This window comes from Cynocephalus volans, chromosome 10 (genome assembly GCF_027409185.1).
Source record: "Cynocephalus volans isolate mCynVol1 chromosome 10, mCynVol1.pri, whole genome shotgun sequence".
Lineage (NCBI taxonomy): Eukaryota > Metazoa > Chordata > Mammalia > Dermoptera > Cynocephalidae > Cynocephalus > Cynocephalus volans.
In genome coordinates this window covers 15,125,720-15,149,080 of record NC_084469.1, presented here as the reverse complement: position 1 = coordinate 15,149,080, position 23,361 = coordinate 15,125,720, and the positions used below count along the sequence as shown (strand labels likewise).

The following is a 23,361-nucleotide window of genomic DNA, read 5'->3' as shown; positions in this document are numbered from 1 at the left end:
CAGGCCTCATTTGTCACCCTCCCTCTTCCAAAGACACATCCATGTTCCCACCCCCCAAACTAACGTGCTAACATGGTACAGATCTAGTGATTTTGCGCGGTCAACCCCTCTCCCTTGGTGTTCTTCCCAAGAAGGACAGATTCCCATTTTCAAACAAGAGTGCGGCAAGAAGCTTCCTCCCTGATTGCCCCAGCCTCCCCTCTCCTCTGTTCCACCCCCTCCATATCCCCATCGAAGTGATTTAAAAAATGTTTAATTAACTTGAGCTCAGTTTAAAAGGTTAGGAAACTGGCAGGGATCCAAATCCACATTACGCAGGTGATGTTGTTAATTTAATTTGCTTTTCCTGAGGTAATCTGGATAATTACTCAGTAGTTACTGGCAAAATGTTTTCTTTTCACTAAAAGATGGAGTCTGGCTGTTTGACTGCATGAACCCCACTGGCCAAGCCCCAGCAAGCCCTGGGGAGCTGCAGGAGCCCAACAAAGCACAAGGTTGCGCCGGCCTTCGGAGTGGCCCTGGCCCCTACCCCTGCCCCCAGGCCTGGCAGAAGCCCAGAGCTTCCCTCTCTCCATCCCCCTGGGATGGGCACGGCATGAGATCTCCCTCCAGTTTCCCACACTCTTGATTGTATTTCAAGACAGAGAAAGATGAGGGGTAAGAAGATACAGAAAAGGGATCAAAAGAACCAAATTAAGGAAAAAAAAAAAAAAAGAGTGAAAAAGGTGGGGGTCGTGATTAACAGCTGGAGGAAGGGATGAGAGATTAAAAGACTGGATTTGTTTTGCCCCCTCCCTCCTGAAAAGGGGTCCAGAAAGAGGAGAGAAGGGTGGTGGTGTGATGAGACAAGGGCATGTGCACACATGTATGACTGGTACACATACATGTACGGACACGCCGGCAGGGTGGGGACACATGGCAGAGACGGTAATACCTCAGAGTGAGATGGCAACGAAAGCACCTGCTCAATGGTATCCATTTGTAAAGGCCGTTGCAATCAAAGGTCCCTAAAATTGCACAATTGTTAAGGTCATCAGTGCGCTATACATGGGAACAGATTGTCATATTCTGGGAAAGGAAATTATCTCTAGGTCTAGTCTGTGGTTGCCAGCATGAATATGTAATTCTGAGACACCACGCCAATGGGGCCAGGATGACGTCCTCCCCAGCTCCAACCCCTCCAGCCCCCTCTCCTCCCGTCTCCCCACGCCCAAGCCTGTCTGCTTACCCAGGGGAAAACCAAGAGCCAGATTTGGAGGGGTGGGTGGGTGGTAGGGATGGGGGGCTTATGGCCAGAATAATGGGCATGCTTGCCCTGAACCCTGGAGGGCAAAGATTAGTCTGTCCACAGTTCCAATGGCTCCAGCTGGGGAGAAGAAATCCCGGTGCAGACAGACTGTGATGCTATGTGGTTATTTCAGAAAAACATCACAGCACACAGGTCAAAAGTCCCAGGTTTTCAAGAACAAATAGGGTCTGTGTTTCTGGATGCTGAAAATGGAAATGAGTCGTGTTCTAAATGGTGATAGACGGCTCCCCAAATTGATGCCGCTCTCAGCTGAATAATAATATTCTGGATTGGGTACTACAGTTGATCCAAGGGTATTAGACTCATCAAACTACTGACTTAAGTGATACTGGCTTGGGAGTGGAATTGAACAAGGACCCAGCTTGCACAGCCCAGGGCTGGCAGGCGTGTGTGTGTGCATGCGTGTGTGTGAGAGAGAGAGACAGTGTGCGTGAGTGTTGGGGGGCTTCCAATGCCGGGGCACGGATGAGGCTGCCCTGGTGCCCTGGACTGCACCTGCTTTGTTCTCCCCAGCACAGCCCCCAAAGCAGGAGTGGAGCCTGACAGGAACGTGACCAGGGACAGCAGATACTCCCATTTTAGCTCAAAACCAAACTGCCTCCAAAATGCTGAGGTGAGCTATGGCAGAGGTTGGCTGATTTTCTGTTTCCAAAATGGAAGGGACAAGAGAGCGAGTGGGCTCAGGCACATTCATGCTCACACACACTGGGAGGGAGAAGAACAATACAATCTGAAAACAGCATGCAAATCTGTTAAGCAAATTTCCATTGCCTGGATTAGTCAGATTATAGAACCACAGAGCATTACAAATATCAAATGCATCTGGCCTTTGGGGGGCCGCGGCTAAAGAACGCAAATGGGAACTTACTTGGAACCTGGAAGCTGTAAGAAACATTAGCAAAGGAAACTGCCTGCGTGAAGGCTCGCACCCCACACTACCTCCCAGGCATGGCCGGGGGGCTCTACCCACTAAGGCTGCTACCCTGAGGAGGGGGTGTTTCCCAGCTCTGAGGTCCCAGCCCATGAGACAGTCTCCAGAAAGCAGGGATCAAGGCAGGTTGCTGATACTGAGGACCTATCATGTGCCAGCATGTGACATATCTATTTCTGTTCATTCTCACACTGTATTTTGAGGAAGGCATAGTTATTCTTATTTTGCGGCCAGAGAAATGAGGTTCAGACAGGTTATATCAGTGGCTCAAGATTGCACAGGCTGAATGATGGAGGGTGATTTGGACCTACACTCCTTCCACTCCATCAACAGCCACCCAGGAGGGGTTTCAGGCTGCAGGAGACTCACTGTCCTCTCCTCTGCTCCCAGCTCTGGGCTTTCCAGCCACACCTTCCCCATGGGCCACCAGGAGCTGGTCAGGAAGGAGGAGGCAGGAGGGCAGGGACAGGCGGGTACTTACAGCTATGCCGTGGCCGAAGCCCGAGCCCGGCTGTGGGCTGGCCGCGCTTATGTAATTCCCCACTCCGGAGTCCTGGCTGGCAGGGCCGTAGAGATCGGCGACAGGTCCTGGGCTGTTGGCCCCCGGGAAGCCTCCGGGCCGCGCCGGGTTGGAGCCTGCCGGGGAAGCGGGCGCGCCAAAATTCGGTTGAGCACTGTAGCTATTCAGGACTGGTGTGCAGAGAATAGAGCTGGGTATGAGGCCAGAAGCCAGGCATGCACCGGTCATTACAAGCCAAACACTCGAGAAAAACAGCTGAGGCCCAACTTCTAACACTCAACCAAGGCCATGCGAAAACATCAGCAGGGACTCAAGAATACTCAGCCCAGGCTACTACTAAGAAGCTTGGAGCTCCAAAAATAGAGAGAATAAAAAAACGATCATTCAACACACTACGGCAACCAACCGGAGGTGCTTCACTGCCCACCAAATTATCACAATAGAAATAGAGATATATATGGAAGAGAGAGAGAGAGAGAGATTTGTTTTCACATCTGAATTGATGCTCATGCAGTCTTCTAGATTTGGGCACGTTGAGACAGCATTCACATCCCATGCAAACTACAAAGGAACTAGTTTTAGACTACACATTGTGTTAATATTGATATTAAAATGTGACAGGAAACAAAGCAATTTGTGTCCAGGAAAAAAAAAAAAAATCTCTGGGGAGGGGATTTTTGATTTTTTTGTGTATGTGTTTCCCTTTTTTTTCCTTTTTTGTTTTTGGATCCATTAACTGACAAATTTGCTTAAAAAAAAAAAAAAAAGACAAAAAAGATCTCCATTCTCCACCCCCCAACCACTCCCCCTCCCCCCTGGCTACTCCTGCCCCTCCCACCCCTCCCATTTACATCCCTGCATGAAAGTCGCCAGTACTGAACGTGGCTGGAGGATGGGATATGTCATGGAAAGTCTGGGCATCTTAACGTAACGGTAATGATGGCGGCAGAGGTTCCTTTTTGGTGGAGAGCGGGGGATGGAGGGAGGGGATGGGGGGATGGTAGACTTGGAGCCTAGGGCCACAGCGGCGGTGGAAACCAGTGATCTACAGGACACCCACACACTCACCTCCTGCAGGAGAAGGAAGGGGGGATTTAAACTTTTTTTTTTTCCTTTTGTTTTTTTTTTTAAAAAAAAAGACAAAGAAGTATGAATGCAAAGCATACTGACTGAACCAATTAATAGCTAAGGCGTATCTGACTGAAATGTGTCTGTTTTCTGTTAAAGTCATATAAACTCCAGACTGAGAAAAAGAAAGCTCAGAATGCACCTTTGCTACAGAGAGAAGGGACTTGACACCCAGGAATCCAGAGAGGGGTGGGGCTGCATATGGGGGGGGACAGCGGAAGGTGACACTGCCTCAGGCCTCTCTCTCTGCCTCCCCCCAATCCCAACATTGCCTCCCCAGTGAGGGCTATGGCCTGTCAACCAAGTTAATTTTGTCTCACCTTTATTTCCCCTTAGTAGCTTGAGCTTTATTTTCTTTTCCAAAATGGAAAAAAAATGTCTTTCTTAACTGTAAAAGTCAGTTCTCATTGATTTTTAAACCTCAAGGAGAGTCTGGGGCCAGCCACTTTTGGGCTATGGCTAGCAGGTCCTGAGGAACCAGAGTCTGAGCACACATTTCCACCCCTTCGGTTCCAAGGGGCTGCCCCTCGCAACAACCACTTCTGCCTCTGCCTCTGCTTCTGCCTCTTGTGGCTGTCTCCTGTGCCCTGTGGCCACTGCCTTGAAGGGCAGGAGGAAAGAACATCCATGGAGGAGGAGTGGGGTCACTCTGGCCTCTTCCTGGCCCTTGCTTGGGGCCTGGGGTTGGAGGCCCTCACTTCTCGTGGGGCTTGACGAGCCACAAGTGGATCTTCACCCACTTGTCACAGGAATGGGAAGAGACTGATGATGGATCTAAGCCAGGCTGGCAGGAGACAGATGGGGACACGAAGATACAAAGGACACCAGACCAAGCTGGGCCTGGCTCTTGACTCAGCAGAGGAACTACCTCCATATGTCCTTGGGGCAAGAAGTCCCCAGGTGAGCCCCTTTGAAGCTGCAGCTGAGAAACAAATAATCTGGCCAATGGAGAGAACAGGTGAAAGAGAAGAAGGGAAAAGAAATTATAGAGGCTTAGAGCAAGTGAATGGCTTACTTGGGAATGTGCTGGCAGACAAAGGGGATGAGGAATTTTGAATATAGAAGATTAAACTTGCAGATAACATTTGGTCCTTCTTACTCATGGAGGCAAATATCAAGCCGAGATATTCAAAAGGCAGCATTATCTTGTTCTAACACACTTTTTTCTTCTGGGCTCAGGAAAATGGAAAGAGCTCAGAAAGTGGACTCCCGGTTTACCCAGGCAGCTGAAACCCCTCCCTATACAAAGGAACTAATCAGTCTGTTCTGATTTAGGGTGACAGGGTGGGGTGAGCACAGGGAGGCACAGTAGAAGATGGAGAGAGAGATTTTTTGGCTTTCTCCTCTGGCCGGATGTGAATCCAGAAAGATGCTGAGCAGGCCTATCTCTAGGCAGTGGGGAGAAGGCAGGTTTTGATTTCAGCTCTTTCCAGCAGGGACAGCCACCCAGAGATTAATCCAGCCAGCAGAAGCAGCCTCAGAGACAGGATGTAGCACACCCACAAAAGGTGATGTCCAGAGATGCTCCCCTCCGTAGGCTTAGAAGACAAAAGGGCTATTGGTATTATGCTCACACCTGGCAACCTCTCCCATTTCTGTGCGCAGGGAGGCCTGCAGCTTTAGTCGGCCTGAAGGCAATTTTACAATAAACAGCTCATCTTAGGACCATGTCACCCCTCCCTGCTCAGTCACTTCCATCAAATGACACTCAAATCACTGTGGAGAAGGCAGAATGCAGCTAAAACCCCAAGTCCCATTTTATTATGTACCTGCTCATCACAAAGCCTGAGCCCCAGCTCAAAGTCACCTTGCAAATATCCCCCAGCTATTGGCGGGCTGCTGGGTTCCCGCTAGAGGGCGTAGTTGGCAGGCAGTAAGCACCCACTTCTGAGCTGGTCCCCTTTCTCTAGGCTTCTGGGCATTGGGACCTGCACCCTCAAGGGCTGAGGGCATGGAGGAGAGGTGCCTTTGTGCTCCACAGTCAGCACTTCCTCTGTCTCTCTCCAGGGGCAGAAGACCCCAAAGCATGTTAAAATCCCTGAACAAGCCATCTGAAAACCTGTGCATCTTTGGGAAGACTCATGGAAAACAAAGGCTCTGGCTGCTTAGGAAAGGATGGGGTTGCCACTTGGCACACAAACTCGTCAGTGGCTGTTCCCGCTGTGGGAAGGCATTAGGGACAAAGTAATTTTCATCTTTTGGGAAGTCAGTGTAACTCTGCATACTGAACACTGGCTGGCTACACAGTAAAGGGGGTCATTTGAGGACCCCCTCTGTCCTTCTAAGCTGTGACATTGAGAGAAAGTGTTGGGGCCGGGGATAGGCTGCATGAAGCCAAGTCCCTGACCTGAGGATGCTTTCTGCAGAAGTCACTCTCCAGGCAATCCTCAATTATCTGTACTAAATGGAAGGTGTCTTTCCCCAGGCCCCAAGATTCAGTTCAGGAAGAGGGGATGGGACATCGTTCTTAACAGGCAAGGGCACCTTGTCTACTGCTTAGCTAGGGGTGTGTGTGTGTAAGGGAGTAAATATTACGGAATAAATAAACAGCGCTGAGATTTATAAATTGGATATTATGACTCCTGTCCCAGAAGAAGACAATGTCTTGCAAACACCTTGGCATTTTTGCAGCAGAAGCTGTGAGCGTTGAGTGGTTTGGGACAAGCCCCACACCAGGCTGGCAGTTTTGGGGCACGTTCTCTTCTCCATCAGTGGCTCTGGGCAGTATCCACAGCAGCGATTTAATCCTGGGCAGGTTCCTCTTTACCCTGCACCGCCATCCCCCAGAATCATCTGGGCATCCCCAGTTCAGGTGGTACCTTCAGGGAGGCCGCCATGGTGCAGAGAAAGAGAGCACTGGACTTGGAGTCAGAAGACCTGAGTGTGGCCCTGCCTCTGCCCTCATGGCTGTGTGCCTTGGTCTAAGCCCCTCACCAGCCCAAGTCCTCACCCATAACATGTGAGCGATGCTTTCCTTATTCAGTCTCACTTGCTGGGCTGCTGCGAGAATGAAAAAACCAAGTGCTCTGTCACTTGTCAAGTTTAAAACAAATACATTTGCTTCTGAAATAGTTATGTCTGCAGAGCTCAACAAGGCAGGTACCGTATGCAGATTTAGGAAAATCTGATATAGGAAAATGCAATTCACTCGCCATACAAATCAGGAGGTCATTTACAAAAGGATCCAATTCATCCACTTGGTGCATTTAATCATCTTGGACCTGAAGAAAGGACTCCTGGGAGTAGGGGGCAGGAAAGCAAGGACACTAAATCTCAGGGAGGACAGCAAGTGGAAATACATTTGAATGAAAGCTGGGAGCATTTAACATTGGGAAGAAGGAGGAACTTCCTGTTCATCAATTAAACACCTTGATGGCTCACCTGGGACAGCCCAAGAATCTTATCCTGGAGACCTTTAACAGAGATGGGTGCTACAGTCTTGGACCCTTACCTGCAGGGCCTGGGCCTAAAGCTCATGGGCACATTTCCTTTGAGGGTTCTGAAGGGAGCCAGGGGAGATGTCTGTAGTCTGGCTGGCACTCAGAGTGCATGTGGCTCTGCCCAGCTGTGGTCAGAAGGGTTGGGCTGGGAGTGGAATTAGTCGCTAGGGGTGGAAGTGGTGGGACCCACAATAGCCTCACTGTAGGTCTAGGGAGGGTACGGAAGTCTAGATATTTCTGTATTGTCCCTAAGTGATGCCACTGGACCTGAGGCAAAAAGCTAGAGCCTAGGACTATGAGGGGGTGCTCCTCAAGGGCACCTCTAGCTCTAGGGCCTGAAAACTGGATTATTACTGATCCAGAGTTACAAAATCCTTTTTGATGAGCTCAGCCCACATATCTGGGACAAGCCAGGGGCCCACGGATTTCCAGCCCTAGACCCCAGTCCTGGTTTGGTGGGGCTCACGTTTCCCCAAAGGGCAGGGCCAGCCCTCACAACAATTTCAATCATCTGCTTTGTGAATCACCTGCTGCTGCCAGGTTTCATTTCAGGCAGGACACTGCAGTGGCCCTTGGCATATTTCCAGGAGTCTCTTTCCTACCCAGCCAGCGTGTGCCACTGTGGGGGAGGAGGGAGTGGGGATGGGAAGTGCGACAGAAGCACACCCTTACCAGGTCCCATTCAGTGGGGAGTTTGGGCTGATTGCTGTCATGGCCTCCACTCCCACCCCATAGCTCCTGGCAGAATGGACACTAAGAGCTGGTGAGATCATAAGCCTATGTGACAGTCTTTGAAGGCAGGGGCTGTGTTAATCCTGCACTCTGGATTTTAGGAGTTTTTGTTTGTTTGCTTTAGAGAAATTAAAGAAAATAATTAAAGTCATTGTCCTCTCCAACACTCACCCCTACCTTCATCTTGTCTATATCATGTTTCTATCTGCCTTGATTAAAAACTCCACGGCAGCAAGACTCTGTCTCCCCTATTAGCAAGAAACTCTAGGTGGGCTGTGTGGCCAGCTGGGGAGCTCTCAGGGTTCTCATGGGACTCCATGTTCCCAATCAGTTGCACATCTTTCAGAGCAAGAGTGACCTTCCTCTATTCTCCCCACAATGCTGCATGTTCAGTGGGTGCTGGGTCCATAATGCCAGCTGCCATCAACAGTGGGGATGTGCTGAGTCCCTCTGAAGAGCCAGCCCCTCCTTGCTTGAGGGCTCTGAAGAAAGGCAACTGGGCAGCCATGGGCTTCCCTGGAGAATAGAGCTGGGGACCCCACTCTGCAGTCTCCTTACTGTGTCCCCCTGAAGGTAGTGCCCACTGTAAACTAATGCAGATGGGCAAATGGGAAAGGTCAGCATGAAAAGAGAAACCTGTTTCTGATAATGGAAGGAAAAACACACAGTTTCAAATTATTATGGCATATCTTAAGCAGAGCACAGTGGGATTACATTCCAGAAGTCTGCCTGGCCAGCTATCTCCTAGGCACTCTTGGCTCAAGCTTTCCTTCTAGAACTCAGCCTGAAGGTGGGAGAGACAGATTGAGAGGGCCAGCAATTATGTCCAACTTGGGAAAACTGTATGATACACTAAATTAAAACCAAATCTATTCAGGGACCCAGATGCAGGGACAATCAATTTTACACACAATGTAATTTTTAAAGTTCTGCTGGAATTCAGGCTATTTTAGAAAAGAAGGGGGAAAAATACTTTCAAACTGGGGAAGGATTAAGAGAGCAGCGTGATGGTATTTCTTTTTCACTGTCTCCACATCCAAACAGATACATTACTGAGAGGTACAAACTCCCCCTGGAGTCATCACCAGGCCAGTCTCGATGTATCCAGAGATGCCTGGCTCACCTTAAACACTGCATGGGACACTGGTGAGTATGTGCTCACTCACTGGGCTGACAGGGCACGCCGACACTGACATCACATAGATGCTCCAAATGTCAGTTATAATGGCACCAGTCTGAAGACAGGATTGCAGTTCCTGCTTGTTCTCTCCAAACTTCATGATTCAGACCACTGTGGTTGGTGTTGACAATGTCTGCCCGTGAATGTTGGCATGTCTCAGGTAGGGAACTGATGGACATTAGAACCTAAGACTTGTGACTAATTATTATGTAGAAAGGTCTTAGCTTCCGGTCAAGTCACACTCCCCCAAACTCTCGAGATAATTTCATTATTAGCTGGTTCTGAAACCCTCATATAACATGTTAGTGGGAAAGCTGGGGATTCACACTACCCTTCAGATGAGTTTAAGGAGAAAGTTCCAAACACCTAGGAGGGACCCATCTGAGGAAGGCTTTGTGGCCAAGACGAGGTATTTTATGTTGAGATACAATCCTTCTCTTTCCATCCTGATGCTCTTTTATTATCAGTCCTGCTCTGGGTCTGTGACAGTGTCTTAAGCTCACAAAAATCCAGGCCAAGTGGGATCTAGGTTGGTTTGTTGGGAAGGTGGGTGAGGGGAGGATGGGAGTTAGTGGTTGAATGCCATCTGGGAATTCTGGGAATGGAGCAGCCTTGAGTGAGCCTGGGCCTGGTGAGAAAAGGAATCAGGCTTTTGTCGTGAGTGCAAAGAAGGAACTTTCTGGAGCCACGGTCAGATTCTCATTTCTCTCAACCCCCAAGGGCCCTGAGGGATCAAGCTCGTTTGCAGATTTCTAGGAGGGAAGGGGAGAGGGGTCCAGGAAGGGAAAGGCCATGGCTCTAGTCACTGGGCGCTGCCCAGTGACCGGGCATCACAGGAACTCCTGGCTGGCACTGGCACAGGTGCATGCCCTGCCGGTGTGAACTGTCAGCCAGGCTGCAATGGCTTCATCAATGAAGGGATGGAAGTAGGCTGGCCCAAGCCAGGCTACCAGGCTCAAAAGCAAGATGGGGTTCGGGATCCCTCTCAATATGAACGGATGTTTTAACAGCACCCTCACCCTGAAACTCTAAAGCACTTCAGAGGATGAAGGAAAAACCAACCCGGGAGATGAATGTTTATGGTTTGGCTGAAGCAGGTGGTATTTTAACACTAACATCCTGCTGCTTCTTCCCTAATTGGCTTCAGACTCCAGGCCCATACAGGTTAGGACTTGCAAGTAGCAGCAGACAAGGAGATCCACCAGAAGCTACAGCATCCCTGAAATGCTGCATGAATCCACGCAGCAGCTGTGCATGCAGCCCTGGGAAGGTGAGCTGCCTCTTCACCACTCAGCTAGGTAAAGGGCTGAGAGGACGGCCTTTGTTTCCTCCAGCCCTCCTGGCCCTGAGAATCAAAAGGAAACAGACAGGGAACCTACTGCGTGGAAACGACTTCCCCTGCTTTCGAACAGTTTGGTGGCTCCAAGTTTCTCCTAGTTGAATCCTGAGAATAACCCTTGCTTTGTTTTGATCTGGCAACTGCCTTTGTCCTGGAGCCACAGCCATCCGTCTTTTCAAAAAACCAACCTGTCTGGCTTTTCTCCACATGTCCTCAGCCACTCTCTTGTGCTGCTGCACTGCTGTGAGCTCTCACTACTTCCTAAAAGCCATGTCCCTGCCTGCCACCAGCAAGAGGGGCGACTCCACTCACTGCAGGCCCAGCATAGGTTTTCTGCATTGAGAACTATTGTTAAAAGAAAACACTATGGAATCCAAGGCTGGGATCACAGACTTATAAGACAGTCTAATGTGGTATTTTCAGTCATGATGACGGACTATATAGGAATTAGATATTACCCTGTCTCTATTAGGAAAGGTGAGGCAGGGGAAAGCCTTATGCTAGTAGAGCATGACAGGGCCGGTAGGTGAGAGCCAACCAGGCAAGAGGCACAAAATTGTAGAAGCTGTGGCCTCTGAGGGGGCCAGGTTAGAAAGGGAACTTGTACTTATTAAGCACCTACTGCGTTGATAGGTACGTTGGTAGGTGTTTAACACCATCTTTTTTCATGCTCCCAACAGCTTGTAAGATCAGCTTTATTATCCTGTGTTACAGATGAGGAAGCTGAGGGTTCCAACAGCTGTGGAATGTGTCCAACATCGCAGTGTCTTAGCAGTGTCTCAGACAGGACTGAACCCAGCTCTAAGCTTGAATGCACATGATTTTTACACTGTATTATGCTGCTCAGCTGTCACTCCCTAGTTTGACGAGGTTTCTTCTGTCTATTTGGATTTTTGTTTACCCCAGAGAAACTGCAAACTCAAGGACAGGGAATCAACTCTCCAGCTTTGGAGTGGAAGCTTCTGAGGGCTTGGACCCTGTTACCCTTTCCAAATTGGGAGCTCCCTGGTGGTGGAGATGTCTTCCCCACCAGACTGGGGGCTTCCTGAGGTTGGGCCATGCCTGCCACATGAGATAGAGGACTGCCTCTCTCCTGAGGACCAGGCCACTCTCTACTATGCCATGTCCCAAAGAACAAACTGCTTTGCCACACAAAGCAGGCATGCAGTGTCGGTGGGGTTAGTGTGGAAGTGGAGAGGGCACTGCCAGACAGAAGGTAAGCACTAACTGAGCCTGGGCCCTCACTGGGAACCCCCTCCCCCAAAAGTGCCTGAATCAGGTGGGGCATCCAGAAGGCTGATCTCAGTCCCAGAAGGCCACTCCATTCTACTAGGAGCGAGTCCTGTGGGGAGCTGGAATGCCCTAGTGCTAATGGGTATTTGCTGCCCAGTCATATCTAATAGAAACTCACTGCCTGGGGCTCCAGCGCCTGGGGTGAGATGGAGAGGGTCCTGAGGGGCAGCCCCTTAAGAACCTGCACAAAAGGCTTTCCACTTGAGTAGCCCTTCTTTAATGATTATAAAGGCACAGGAGTTTAATCCATTTTTGATGTAAGCACTAATAGCTCTGTGTCCTTGAAGTTCAAAGCAGGCGCATACATGTCACTAATTAGCCAAGCACAGAGCCATTCAGCTCCCTCTCATGTTTCTAATTAGGTCTTTAATAACAAACAAACCCCGACCTAACCAAAAGGCCTCCATTTGTCAGACAGTCAAGGAGGGTGGCTGCTTCCCTATTTATGGTTGCTCCGGCTGCTAATTCTATGAATACGTGCTCTCAATCTCAGCTGGGACAGGACTGTCCTATAGGAAGGCAGGAGAGTGGCCTTCCTGACCCTGCTGGGAAGACCAATGGTGGTTAGGAGAGTCCTGGGCTCCAGAGCTGCTCCAAGGCTAGAGATTGCAGATCCAGCTCTCCTGCCTCCTTGTTAGAGGAGTTTGGGGAGCCAGTGACAGTCACAGAGATGGTGTGAAGCTCCACATCCAGTGAGAACCTAGTGGTTCTTGAGTCTATGCATACTGGACTTGCCTGAGGCCCACCCTGCTAGATTCCGAATCTATGGATCTGCAGTGTGCCCTGGCCACTGGGAAGTTTAAAAAACCCCCAGTGATTCTAAGGTGTATCAAAGTTCAAGAGCCACTGTGTTGGCCCCAATCTCAGGGCTGACTTGCTCATGGACAGCAGCTATTAACAGGTCCACTGTTATTAACAAATACCATCCACAGAGAGAGCCAAGCCCCAACAGGTTTAATCAACCACACCCAAGGACAGAAATCTGACCACAAATTTGTAAAATTATACACAGTTCTGGAAACATCGGTCTTTCTCACTGCCTTTGTGCACTAAACAATGCATGACTGACTGTTTCAAATGCATTCCCACCAGGTTTCCTATCACCTGGAAGCTCCTGGCTTTCACTCTACTTGCTCCTTTCAGATCTTAAGGCATTGTCATTGTTACTGCTTCTACCTCCAAGGACAAAGGATGGAAAGCTTGGAAACAGCAGCAATACAGAGCTGTAGAGCTGAAATGGCCCCCCAAGGGCCCTCTAGTCTGAAATCCTCACTTAGTAGAGGTGGAAGCAGGCCTGGAACCAAATTTTCTGATTCCTGATTCTTCTTTCTGTGCTCTTATGCTACCTTTATTTTTTAAAAAAGCTCTTTATCATCCTTATTGGATGAATCCACAAGGGAACCTTTCCCCCTAGGAGGGGGAAGGGATATAAGGGAAGCCTTTCAGCTGTTTCAACCTGAAAGCCAGGGCATGGCGAGTGTGGGGGCAATCCCAAAACACAGTGTAACCCTTCAGCAAGTCATTTCCAAGCCTGAACCAAATATGCACTTCAAGCTAGGTAGGAGAGGAGGAGGCCCAGGAGGGAGGACACTGAAATCTTGGGGGCTATCTCAGGTAAAGGTTTAAAGACTATTTTATGCTCTTGGAGCTGAACAATCAAGGGCCAGAAAAACTGTGGTCAAGGACACATAGCAAAACTTAGCCAGCGGCTTCCTCCAAAGCTAGTCCATGTTCCCTGGTTTTGCTGCTATGCTTCTGGTCTTTTCTCTGGAGGATCTGGGTTGCCACTGCCAAGGCACATGTGCCTGGGTCAGTGGCTAACTATCCCTTGCCTCCAGGGCTCTCTGTGTGTCTCTGATGCTGAGCCTCTTCTCTTCTCTTCTCCCCAAGGCCAGGAAAGCCAACCCTCTCTAGGTTACAGCCAAAAATAACTTCCAGAAAGAGGGGAAAGCGGCTGCCTTTCCCAAACACACTGACCTCTACGCAGGCACCCAGGTTTGTATCGTTTACCACAGACCTGGACAGACCATTTTATTAATATTAATAAGTAACCAGAAACAAAGGGCCCTTTATTTTTAGCTTTCTCTAATCGTGTAGTAATTACTCATCTACAAAACAAATGAGCCCCTGCTCGCGGTTGCCATGGTACCGGGAGCTCAGCCTCTTTGCAGGGTGATTGGCCGAGAAGCCCGCTGCTCTCGCCTGGGGCCCCGCCCCTCCTCCCGCCATTGGCTCAAAGCAAAGCCCCAGCAACTGGGCAGCCAATCCCCTCCCAGTGACCTTCCAGACGCGGTCCTCCCAGCCCACAGGAAGAGATGTTGACTCATTCCTAAGGGGGACGTCTCTCTTCCTAGAGAAGCCCTCCCTTGCTCCATCGCCTAGTTTCTTTTGGGCAGTGGCTAACTTCCTTCAGCCTTGTTTTGGCTAAAGGTTCCCTTCAAATAATTCCCTTCAGGCTTGGCCCCGTCTTACCCGACCACGCCTCCTGTGTGCCTCTTTGTCTGACATTGGTCTGAATGGATTCAGGGCTCAGAAGTCAGATCAGAAATGTCAGCCAGAGCCAGGCAGTACTATGACGTGAAGTCTGCAACAGCAGAAGCAGGTGCAAAAAATATATAGCATGTCTCCCGAGGCCACTTCTAAATGATTTTGGGTTATCTCGTCCCCCAAGGATACAGAGAATTTAGTTGAGAGCAGCTGTGGTTTTTTGTTGGGTGTATGTTTTAAAGTTGCAGAGCCTTGCTCAGCTAGCCACGCTGACAGTGGTTGAGAGCACAGGCTCAAATCCTTTCTCTGCCACCTCAGATAAGCTACTATGCTAAGCCACGGTTTTTAATCTTTAAAATGGGAATGGGAATGATAGTGCCCACTTCATAGGGTTATGAGAATTACATGATGGGAAAACCATGTGGGCGTGGCGCTGTAGTTGGCTCACTTATAATACATGTGAGCTATTACTATGAACATATTACTATTATTGTGTTTTAAAAATTGGCCGGGAAGTGTCTCTTGCATTTGATCAACCACTTGCAAGATATTCATCCCTTCAGAGACTTCCCAAGTGGGTGTGAATTTTGAGATGCTAGTTGGAAGACTCCTATCCCATGCCATGGAATGGATTTCATCATAGTGTTCTCATCGTCAGACAGATGGAATTCCAATAGCAAATCACAGCTGTTCAAAAGCATTATTTGCCTGTTTCCTGTTCTGCAGGATCCCAAGCTGGAAAGGGGAGACCTTTTTATTAATATTAATAAGCATCCAGGAACAAAGGGTCCCTTATTCTCTGCTTTCTCTAATTGCCTAGTAATTACGACAGCTAGGCTGACTGTGCCTCCTGGAGGACTGACTGATGGTTTGTTGGGGAAGGAAGGTGCCACCCTAAGGTACATGCAAAATATCCTCCAAGGACTCATAACCCCACCTTGCATTCAGGAGAACTTGCGATTCAGGAAGAGGACTGAGGACATGGAGCAAAGGAGGGGGCACCCCAGGTAGGGTTAATCAGGCTTAACCTGGCAGTCTGAGCCAGGTTTTAATGGAGGGAACAAAGACAAGGACAAAGGGAAATGGACTGGCAGAAAGGATGGGGGCAGGGGTTACCATGAGGGCAAAGTAATGGGAACCAACAGTCCTGAGCCAGGATTCGATAACAACTTATTGGCAGAAGCAAAGGACAGTCATGGGAAACTAAGGCAGAGTCCCCATCATGGAATGCCCTCCTGTGTTTGCTTCTGGATGCCTTGCTCCTCTCCCCTTGCTCCAGGTCAGAAACCCAGCCCCAGACCCCAGGATCAGGGGTCTGTGCTATGCTGTGTGAAGCCATTGCCAGGTTTATCTTCCTTAGATGGTTCTGTCCTCACCGAGCTCCACTGCCATAAAGAATGTGAACCTCCCTCTCCCACCAATATGACTATATCAACCTGGCTTTCATGTTCCCAAGTCTGGCCTTCTCTACCTCATCAGGCCTGTGACCCCGCTGCCCAGAAGACAGCTTTTCACACCAAATCCTTCAAGGCCCATGGCATGTCTTGCCTCCTCCACCAAGCTTCCCTGCCTGCTGAGTGCTCTTTGACCACGCAGGAGTCTGCCCTTATTAGAGGCTAGCTCTTACATCGATTGGGTGCTTTGTTCTCCCCAGAAGACTGGGAGCTCGTGTAAGGCAAGGGCATGCCATGGAATTCTTCTGTGTCCCACCCATCCCCCAGCATGTTGTTGAGCCCAGAGTTAATCACCTTATGGGTAACAGCAAAAGGCTTGCTGCTTACTGGGCAGCTTTATATTAACACGTATTGAGTGTTTGCAGTGAATGTAAATTATTTGTAACTTGTCCTCCCGCCTCCAGTGCTGCCTCTCAGATCCATGCTGAAAGTGTTGTCAAGTCTTGTCGAACACACAAATCCGATGTCACTTCCTGGTTTCCAGCCCCTCCAAGGCTCCAGTTGCCCACATGAATATCTAGGCACCTTAGCATGATACCAGGGGCTCCCTGCTCTGGCTCTGCCCAGCTCTCTGGCTTTTTCTACAATTGCTCCCCTGTTGCATTTTATTCTTCAGCCAGAATGAACCACTTTCATAGCTTCGAATTCACTCTAATGTTCTGGGCTCTGGTGGCTTTGCAAATGCTGTTCCCCTTGGGAGGCCCTATTTATCCTCTAAAAGTGGAAACATTCACTTCCCTGTGAAACTTCCCCTGACATCCCAGGCAAAGATGATCACGTCCTCCTCTGTGCTACTTCTGTACATTGACTAGTTATGGGGATTATGGCATCATGTTGTAATTACCTGTTAGTCTCCATGCCAGGCTGGGAGGTCCTCAGAGGCACGGAGAGCGCTCAGTATTTGTCCGTGAACTTTCAGGGCTGTGGTGGGCATCTACTGGTTGTCTCTCCAGGATTACTCTCCCTATCCCCCTCTTATCAGCATCCAGCTTTTCCTTTGGGAATCCATCCTTCCCCCACTGTGTGAGAGCCATTCAGTTTAGAAGCGGGATGGATCCCACCCTCAGTGATTCGCTCTAGTAGCCCAGGCCTTAGTGAGGCAGCACAAAACTCTGGGCTTTTTCTAGAATTCCGGACCATCTGACCCCCCTTCTTCTGGACAAGGTGGTGTGATGCCAGAAACTGTTGCAGTCATTTTGTCACCATGAGGAAAACCAACATAAAGACAAAATTGAAATGAGGAGGGCAAAGCTAAGAGAATTACAGAAAAAGAGCCCTGAACAATCTAACTATGAAGCCCACTCTTCAATGAAGCTCCCAGAAGGTCAGCCAATAAATCCCTTATACTATTTAACCACACTGAGTTGGATTTTCTGATACAGCCAAAAGCACCCTTGAATTAGGCCTGCCACATACAATAACATTGCTATCGTTATCCACTTAATAAATACCTGCTGAATTAAAGTCTATAGCAGATGTGCCCTGGGCCCAGTTCTGAGATCTGTTTCTGAAAGATACGACTGCAAGGTCTGGAACTGGAGCCTGAGTCCTCAGAGAACCCGAGGCTGCTTGGCAATGCCTGCACAGCCTTCACTCCTGCTTCTGCTGAGTGTCTGGGTAGCAGGTGTGTCCTTCATGAACAAACAGGGCTCCTCCACAGGGCTACCTTAAGGAGACCAAAGACCTGGGTTCAAGTCCAGTGTTCTTCACCCCTGACCAAAGCCTTGCTCTTCAGGTAACTGGGTGTGTGACTTTGGATAAGTCCCAGAACTGTTCTGCAGCCCAGCACTCTCATAAAAACGTACATGTAAAACCAGACCAAAAACTTCTGCCTTCCTGCCTGTCTCATGTGGTAGCTACAGTGTCTATCTGATGGTCAAAGCCCTGTGAAATATAAGGAACCATGCTGCACCCACGCACACGCTCCCTTGATGCTTCTCACCAATATGTGGGTTGACCAGCTTTAGGGGCTTCCCAGACCCTGCAGTGCCCCCAGCTAGCCCAGGGAGCAAAGAGGGGGTCTCTTGGCCTCTCTCTGTTGAGCTCCATATGCTCTTATGGAGCTACCAAGGGCACCCCCACACTCTCAACCCGTACTCCAGATAGTTAGGCCTGGGCTCCCACCAGTGAGAGGGCCAACCAGCTTTGGGGGCAGGCAGGGATGTGTCACCCACTGGAAATAATTCCACTGATTTAAAAGACCATTAACATTCCCCCACTCCATTCACTTTAGGATGAACTTATACTTAGGTCTGGCCTTCAAGGCTAGTCACTAATTGCACTAGAGTTGATTTATCAAGTGCACGGTATTTCTATTACAAAATTATTGATTAGAGCTGATGTATTTTATCTTTAGCAGTGTTGGTCTGAAAGCCCTTGGAAAACGAATGAAGCTGAGGTCAGCAGCGGGTGGCTCTGCACATTATTATAAATTCACTTGGGTTACTAAAATCCAATGTGGGACTCTCATAGTGAAGGTCCCGCGTCTCCCAGAAATGAGAATTTTAATGACAAACTGGAAAACAAGTTGTCCATCCCCAGAAACAAGGAGTGAGCTGGAGGTGAGTATTCGGGTGAAATCCTATGGGTAATCTGGCTGTTTGCGGCAGCTGGTCCTAACGGGTCACAGATTTGCTATCCCTCTGGGCCCCTGTGCTGGCTCTAGTCCATGGCCACAGATGTGGCTCTATTCTAGCAAGAGGGTGTCCCCATGACCCCACCCACAGATGGGCCATATTGGGGTCACAGTCCTCTGAGGATGCTTGCTTCCAGGACAGGGAGGCCGGGTGGGAAAGAGGAGATGGCTGCACTGCGTCCCCCCACCCCCGGCCCCCAATCCCCATGGGATCTTGCTGATGGAGGTGTGGGAAAGCCATACTCAGAATGAAGGCACACACTGATCCATTTTTCTTTTAAAAATGAAGCCAACAGTGGTCCTTTTCAGGACAGAAACAATGCATCACAGGATATAGGGACTTTCAGGGGACAGAACTAGATTCTCAGACCAGAGAAGGCAAGAAGTGTTGTCTGCCCTTATATTCCTTGATACAAAGCAAACCCTCAATAAATACTTGTTGAAAGCAATACCTGAGAACCCTAAAGCTTGTACTGCAGCTGCCCTACATTCTCCAGGATCCCTGCAGCCACTGGAAGAGCCTGCGTGGGAGTATATGTGGGACACTATCTTTCATGCCCCTCAGCCTCCAACAGATACAAGGCAAAGGCTGGCAGTGGAGACACAGAGAACATTTTGAAGGGGGGCAGATGGGCATGTCTGCTTCTTGAGATCTATTTTCTTCTTGAAGGCATTTTCTTTTCTGGTTCAAGTTGAATTTTATTCTATCCCCTGACTTGTATTTTACTTTTGTTCCTTTTACCTACTGGAAATAGAGCTCTTAGGATTTCCAGCCACAGGGCAGCAAAGCCATTTTCCTAGCAGAGCCAGACCTAGGATTTAGGCCAGTGGGAGGGGATTTTCTGCTCTCTCTGCCTTCTGTCCCTACCCTCTTCTCCCACTCCCCAACCTTGGGTCATTCTGTAGCTTCAGCAGCCCCAAAGCCTGACAGTTCCAACCATTCGCCTCTGCCTACCTCCCACCCACACCCCAGGGAGGCCAAGCCAGGAGGACGGCTCCTCCCAGATTTCTCTTCCTGGCCTCAGTGCCCTCATTCTGTCTGGTGGCAGAGTGGCCTAGCTCACATTTAGTCCTTGCTCATTCTGACTGTGCTGCCAACTTCTGCTGTACTGTAGCTTTCCTCCATGGAGCTAACATTTCGCTCTATCACTGCACATTCTTCTGGCAACTTTATGGACTCTGTGATCTTTCCTGGGCTTCTGTAATATATGGGATATATATAATATATTCTGTATAAGAGGTAACTTGCAACCTGAATATTCAGATTGTGCCTGTGTCCTCCTGAAGCACTGGATAGAGCCAACAACCACCCTAACCAAAAGAGCAGGTTCCAGGAGGCAAGTATACCACCTCACTTGACATCAACTCGTATAGATTAGGGACATCTCCAAAAAGCTCTAAGAGATCTCTGGCATTTCTTTATGGCTTGTGACCACAAATGTAGGGAAGGTAGTGTGTCCAAAGACAACTGACCGTCCATGCCCTTGAGCTGAGGGCAAAGGCTGCAGGACTGCCCTCTCCCTGCTAGAAAGCCTTCCTGAGGAGATGGTGGAAAACCATGGGTAGCCTCCTCTTTGGGTGTTCCAAGTCCACTTCTCACCCCCTCCCTGTGAAACTGTGCCAATCACCTCCACACTAGGGATGTCGCCACTCTCACCCCACTTGCCTCCTCTACCTTCACCAACCATAAGAGCAAACACCAGCACTCACCAGGACCAAGTGCTCTCCCTGTCTGCAGACTGAGGACCTTAGGATCTTGATCCCTTCCCTACTCTGTCCCACTTCCCCTCTACCCCAAAGAGTAGGCCACGCAGACAGGACTGCCTCATGGACCTGTATCCCTGAAGGGCTAGATGTGAGGACTCAAGGAGTAGAGGGGCTTGGAGGAGTCTTGCTGATATTTCTTAAGAAATAAGAAAAGATCTGCTCAGTTCAAGAACAGTATAAGGAAGACAAGAACAAGGAAGAACTTTAAGCCTCCTTCCAGTCCTGGTTCCATTCTCTTTCACTGTGGCTGGACGCTATCAACAGAGATCTCGGTTGGAAAGGCTGGAGCTGAGGGTGGTGATCCAGTTCTGGACTGGGGGAGTGGGGAGTGTGAGAGGAGGTGGTGGTGGCTGATGGTGAGAACATGGATCCAAGCCCCTTAGCAACATTGAAAACATGGAGCCCCTTCTCTTCCTGGTCCCCAAGGCTATCCTGCAGATGGCTGTGCTGTGCCGAGCCGCCAGAGACCCTGTAATATCAACTCAACAATGCATGTTCTACAACTACAGCTACAGCTACCAGTACATCTACTACAGTGCATGCATTTAGTTCAGTCCCACAGATACATACAATCTAAGAACAGGCAGGGGAGGTGTGAAATGTTTTACTGGACAACAGGTGTTTTGGAGTTTTAACTAATAAAAAAAAATCGAAAACGAAAGTGTACAAAAAAAGACATTTCTCAAGAGTTGGGTATGAGTTTGTTTCTTGAACTGTTTCATCTGAACAAGCAAAAACATGCAAACCAGCTGGTACTAACAGGAAGCTGGACACTGAGAGAGGATTAATAGGTGTGGACAAACCTTCCCGCTGAGCGTGCTCAGAAGAGTGTTTGAGAGGAGGTGTGCAGATCCTAGTGTAAGAGAGGCGGGAAAGTATGCCTCAGAGACACTCTCTCACCGCAGCCCCAACCAAGCAAGAGAAAAGACAACAGAAACATGACTGCTCACACTCACCACCACCATCGGGAGCTTGTGTTACTAGACTGGAATAAAGCTGGCAAGTATAAAGTACAGTAAGGGGTCCCGGCTGGGGCTGGAGATGGGCTGGGGCGGGGGGTGGAGGGCCAGGGGGCTCAGAAGCTCTAAGATTGATATACAGACCCACCCATAATGTCACCCCCAAATCAAATACCCTGAAAATCCAAACCACTTCCCTCACCTGTCGGGGGAGTTGTTTGCCAAAGTGGATTTAGGTTTGGGTGGGACATGATGTGGCCACTGGAACTGAATGAATACGATCAAAATAAACAAACAAACTCTCGACTGAGCACAAGAAAAGATGACATTTCAAACCACCAGGTGAAGGTAAAAGAAAAGTGACCACTGATAGTGAAGTTATCTAGGAGTCGGCAGGGACCTCCCCTTGTGGGTCACCTGAGCCCTGCTCACCTCAGGTCCTGGGGGAATTAGAATAAGGTGGGCAGGCTGGCCCGGAGAAGCTGGCTGAGGTGGGTGCAGAGCTTCAGGCCCCCCTGACCTCCTACCCTGACACCATAGCCCTGACGATACAAGCTGCCACACTGAGTAAAGCGAAGCTGCCTCCCACCCCACGGCCCGCGGCAGGTGATCCCCAGCTCAGGAAGACCCTCAATAAGTCATAACGGAAGAAAAAAAAAAACCCAAAATGGTGGAGCTAGACAAAAATGAGAGACAAAAAAAGGGCCTTCCATAGGATGCCTGATCCCTAAACCAAGCCTGAGAGCTCCTGGGGAGCGGAGACCATATTTCCTTCTGTTTGGAGTCACCTGCCAGGTACAGCATGGTACCAAGCTCAAGGTAGGTATTCAACAGACTCTCCCTGAACCATGCGCTGAGTTTATGATGATCTCTAATAGTCGAGGCTGCTTGCTCAGGAGGCTGAAGGGGCATCCTCATCCCCCCGGGGAGGCACGGGATGGGTGGGGCAGGGTTGCAGGAGCAGGAGAAGGTGGAACTGGGCCACCAGCCCTCAGTGAGCCTTGGTGGCCTGGATGCTTGCACACACCCAGATGACTGTGTGGCCCCTCTCAACTCACAGCAAAGAGCATTTGCCACCAAGGGGCCACTCACAGGCAAATAACTGGCCAACTTGCCAGGCTCAGAGTCCAGATCATTTTCCAGAGGGATGGAAGTGACAGTGTCCCTACCGGCCAAAATGCGTTAAAAGAAAGGCAGAGAGCTTCCTTCTCCAACCTTGTAACCTTGCTCCAGAAACAAAGGTGGGACTGGGGAGCTGGGGTACCCTGTCTGCATGTGGGCAGGTGTCTTCCAGCCCAGGCAGTGTTCTGACTATGGTGGGTACAGTCTAGGCATTGCCATGGGCCACACTCCAAGCCCCTGATCCCCAGGCAACACTATGGGCTCCCTGTAGCTTCTTGGCCAAGCCTGCACCTTGAGGGGAGGGGGCACCTCGGGGTTGAGGATTTACTCCTTGCACTAATCCAGGCTGGTGTGGGGCAGGTGGTCTGGGGGCACACTCCTGAATACAATTCACTAACAGTGCAGCAATGAGCATGGCTGACCTAGAACGGCCTGTGGGAGACATCGCTCCCGATGGAAATGGCTACAAATAAAACACCATTGATCCTGAAAAAAAAAATGTGTGGTTGGAGATGACCTTGGGGGTTAGGAGTTAGAAGGAGGGGTGGGACGCCCGCCTGGCTCTGGGGGTCCATGGGAGGACGGGGGTGGCAGAAGGGGCACAGACTGTGGGGAGACCGCTCTCAGACTCACAAAGAACCCCATGCTGCCCTTTAAACTTGCCATGAAGTCAAGGAAAAGGGGGTGGGGTGGGGAGAGAGGCAGGGTTAATTTCGGGTTAAAGTTTAGTTTCATAATCCAAGTTATAAAAAGAAAGAAACTGAACGGAGAAAACAACAACCAACCACACTCTCAAGAGTTTTCTTTTTGTCTTTCCCCCACCCCAGGCACAGGTAGGATCGAGGCTCATTTATAATGATACCAAAAAGTACCTGAGTTAAAAAACCCAACAGAACAGGGGGACATGAGGCAGCTGTGCACCCAGCCCCCAGGGCCCGGGGGACCAAGGGGCACAGGCCAGGGAGCAGGAGGGCCTCTGGAGACCGTCTAGGGCGGGTGGAGGCTGAGGAAGGGCGCCCAGCTCTCTGCACCTGCCCATCTGCCCACTCGCCAGCTCTCTGGCAA

General features: G+C 49.7%; 1 protein-coding gene across 8 annotated transcripts in view; it reads right to left on the bottom strand.

The window, feature by feature from the left end:
* MSI2 (musashi RNA binding protein 2) overlaps positions 1-23,361 on the bottom strand; it is a 380,675-nt gene that overhangs the window by 6,680 nt on the left and 350,634 nt on the right. The window contains exons 12-14 of one of the 8 annotated variants that reach the window (XM_063113167.1): positions 21,019-21,068; positions 2,722-2,876; positions 935-1,007 (exon numbers count right to left, since the gene is read on the bottom strand). The exons of 1 other annotated variant lie outside the window; for it this stretch is intronic. In XM_063113167.1, coding sequence (XP_062969237.1) covers positions 2,769-2,876; positions 21,019-21,068 — 158 coding nt within the window. In that variant the 3' untranslated portion in view covers positions 935-1,007; positions 2,722-2,768. Of the gene's footprint in view, positions 1-934; positions 1,008-2,721; positions 2,931-21,018; positions 21,069-23,361 lie in introns of those variants that run through there. 6 more of the 8 variants (XM_063113166.1, XM_063113164.1, XM_063113165.1 and 3 more) reach the window with 6 other exon arrangements.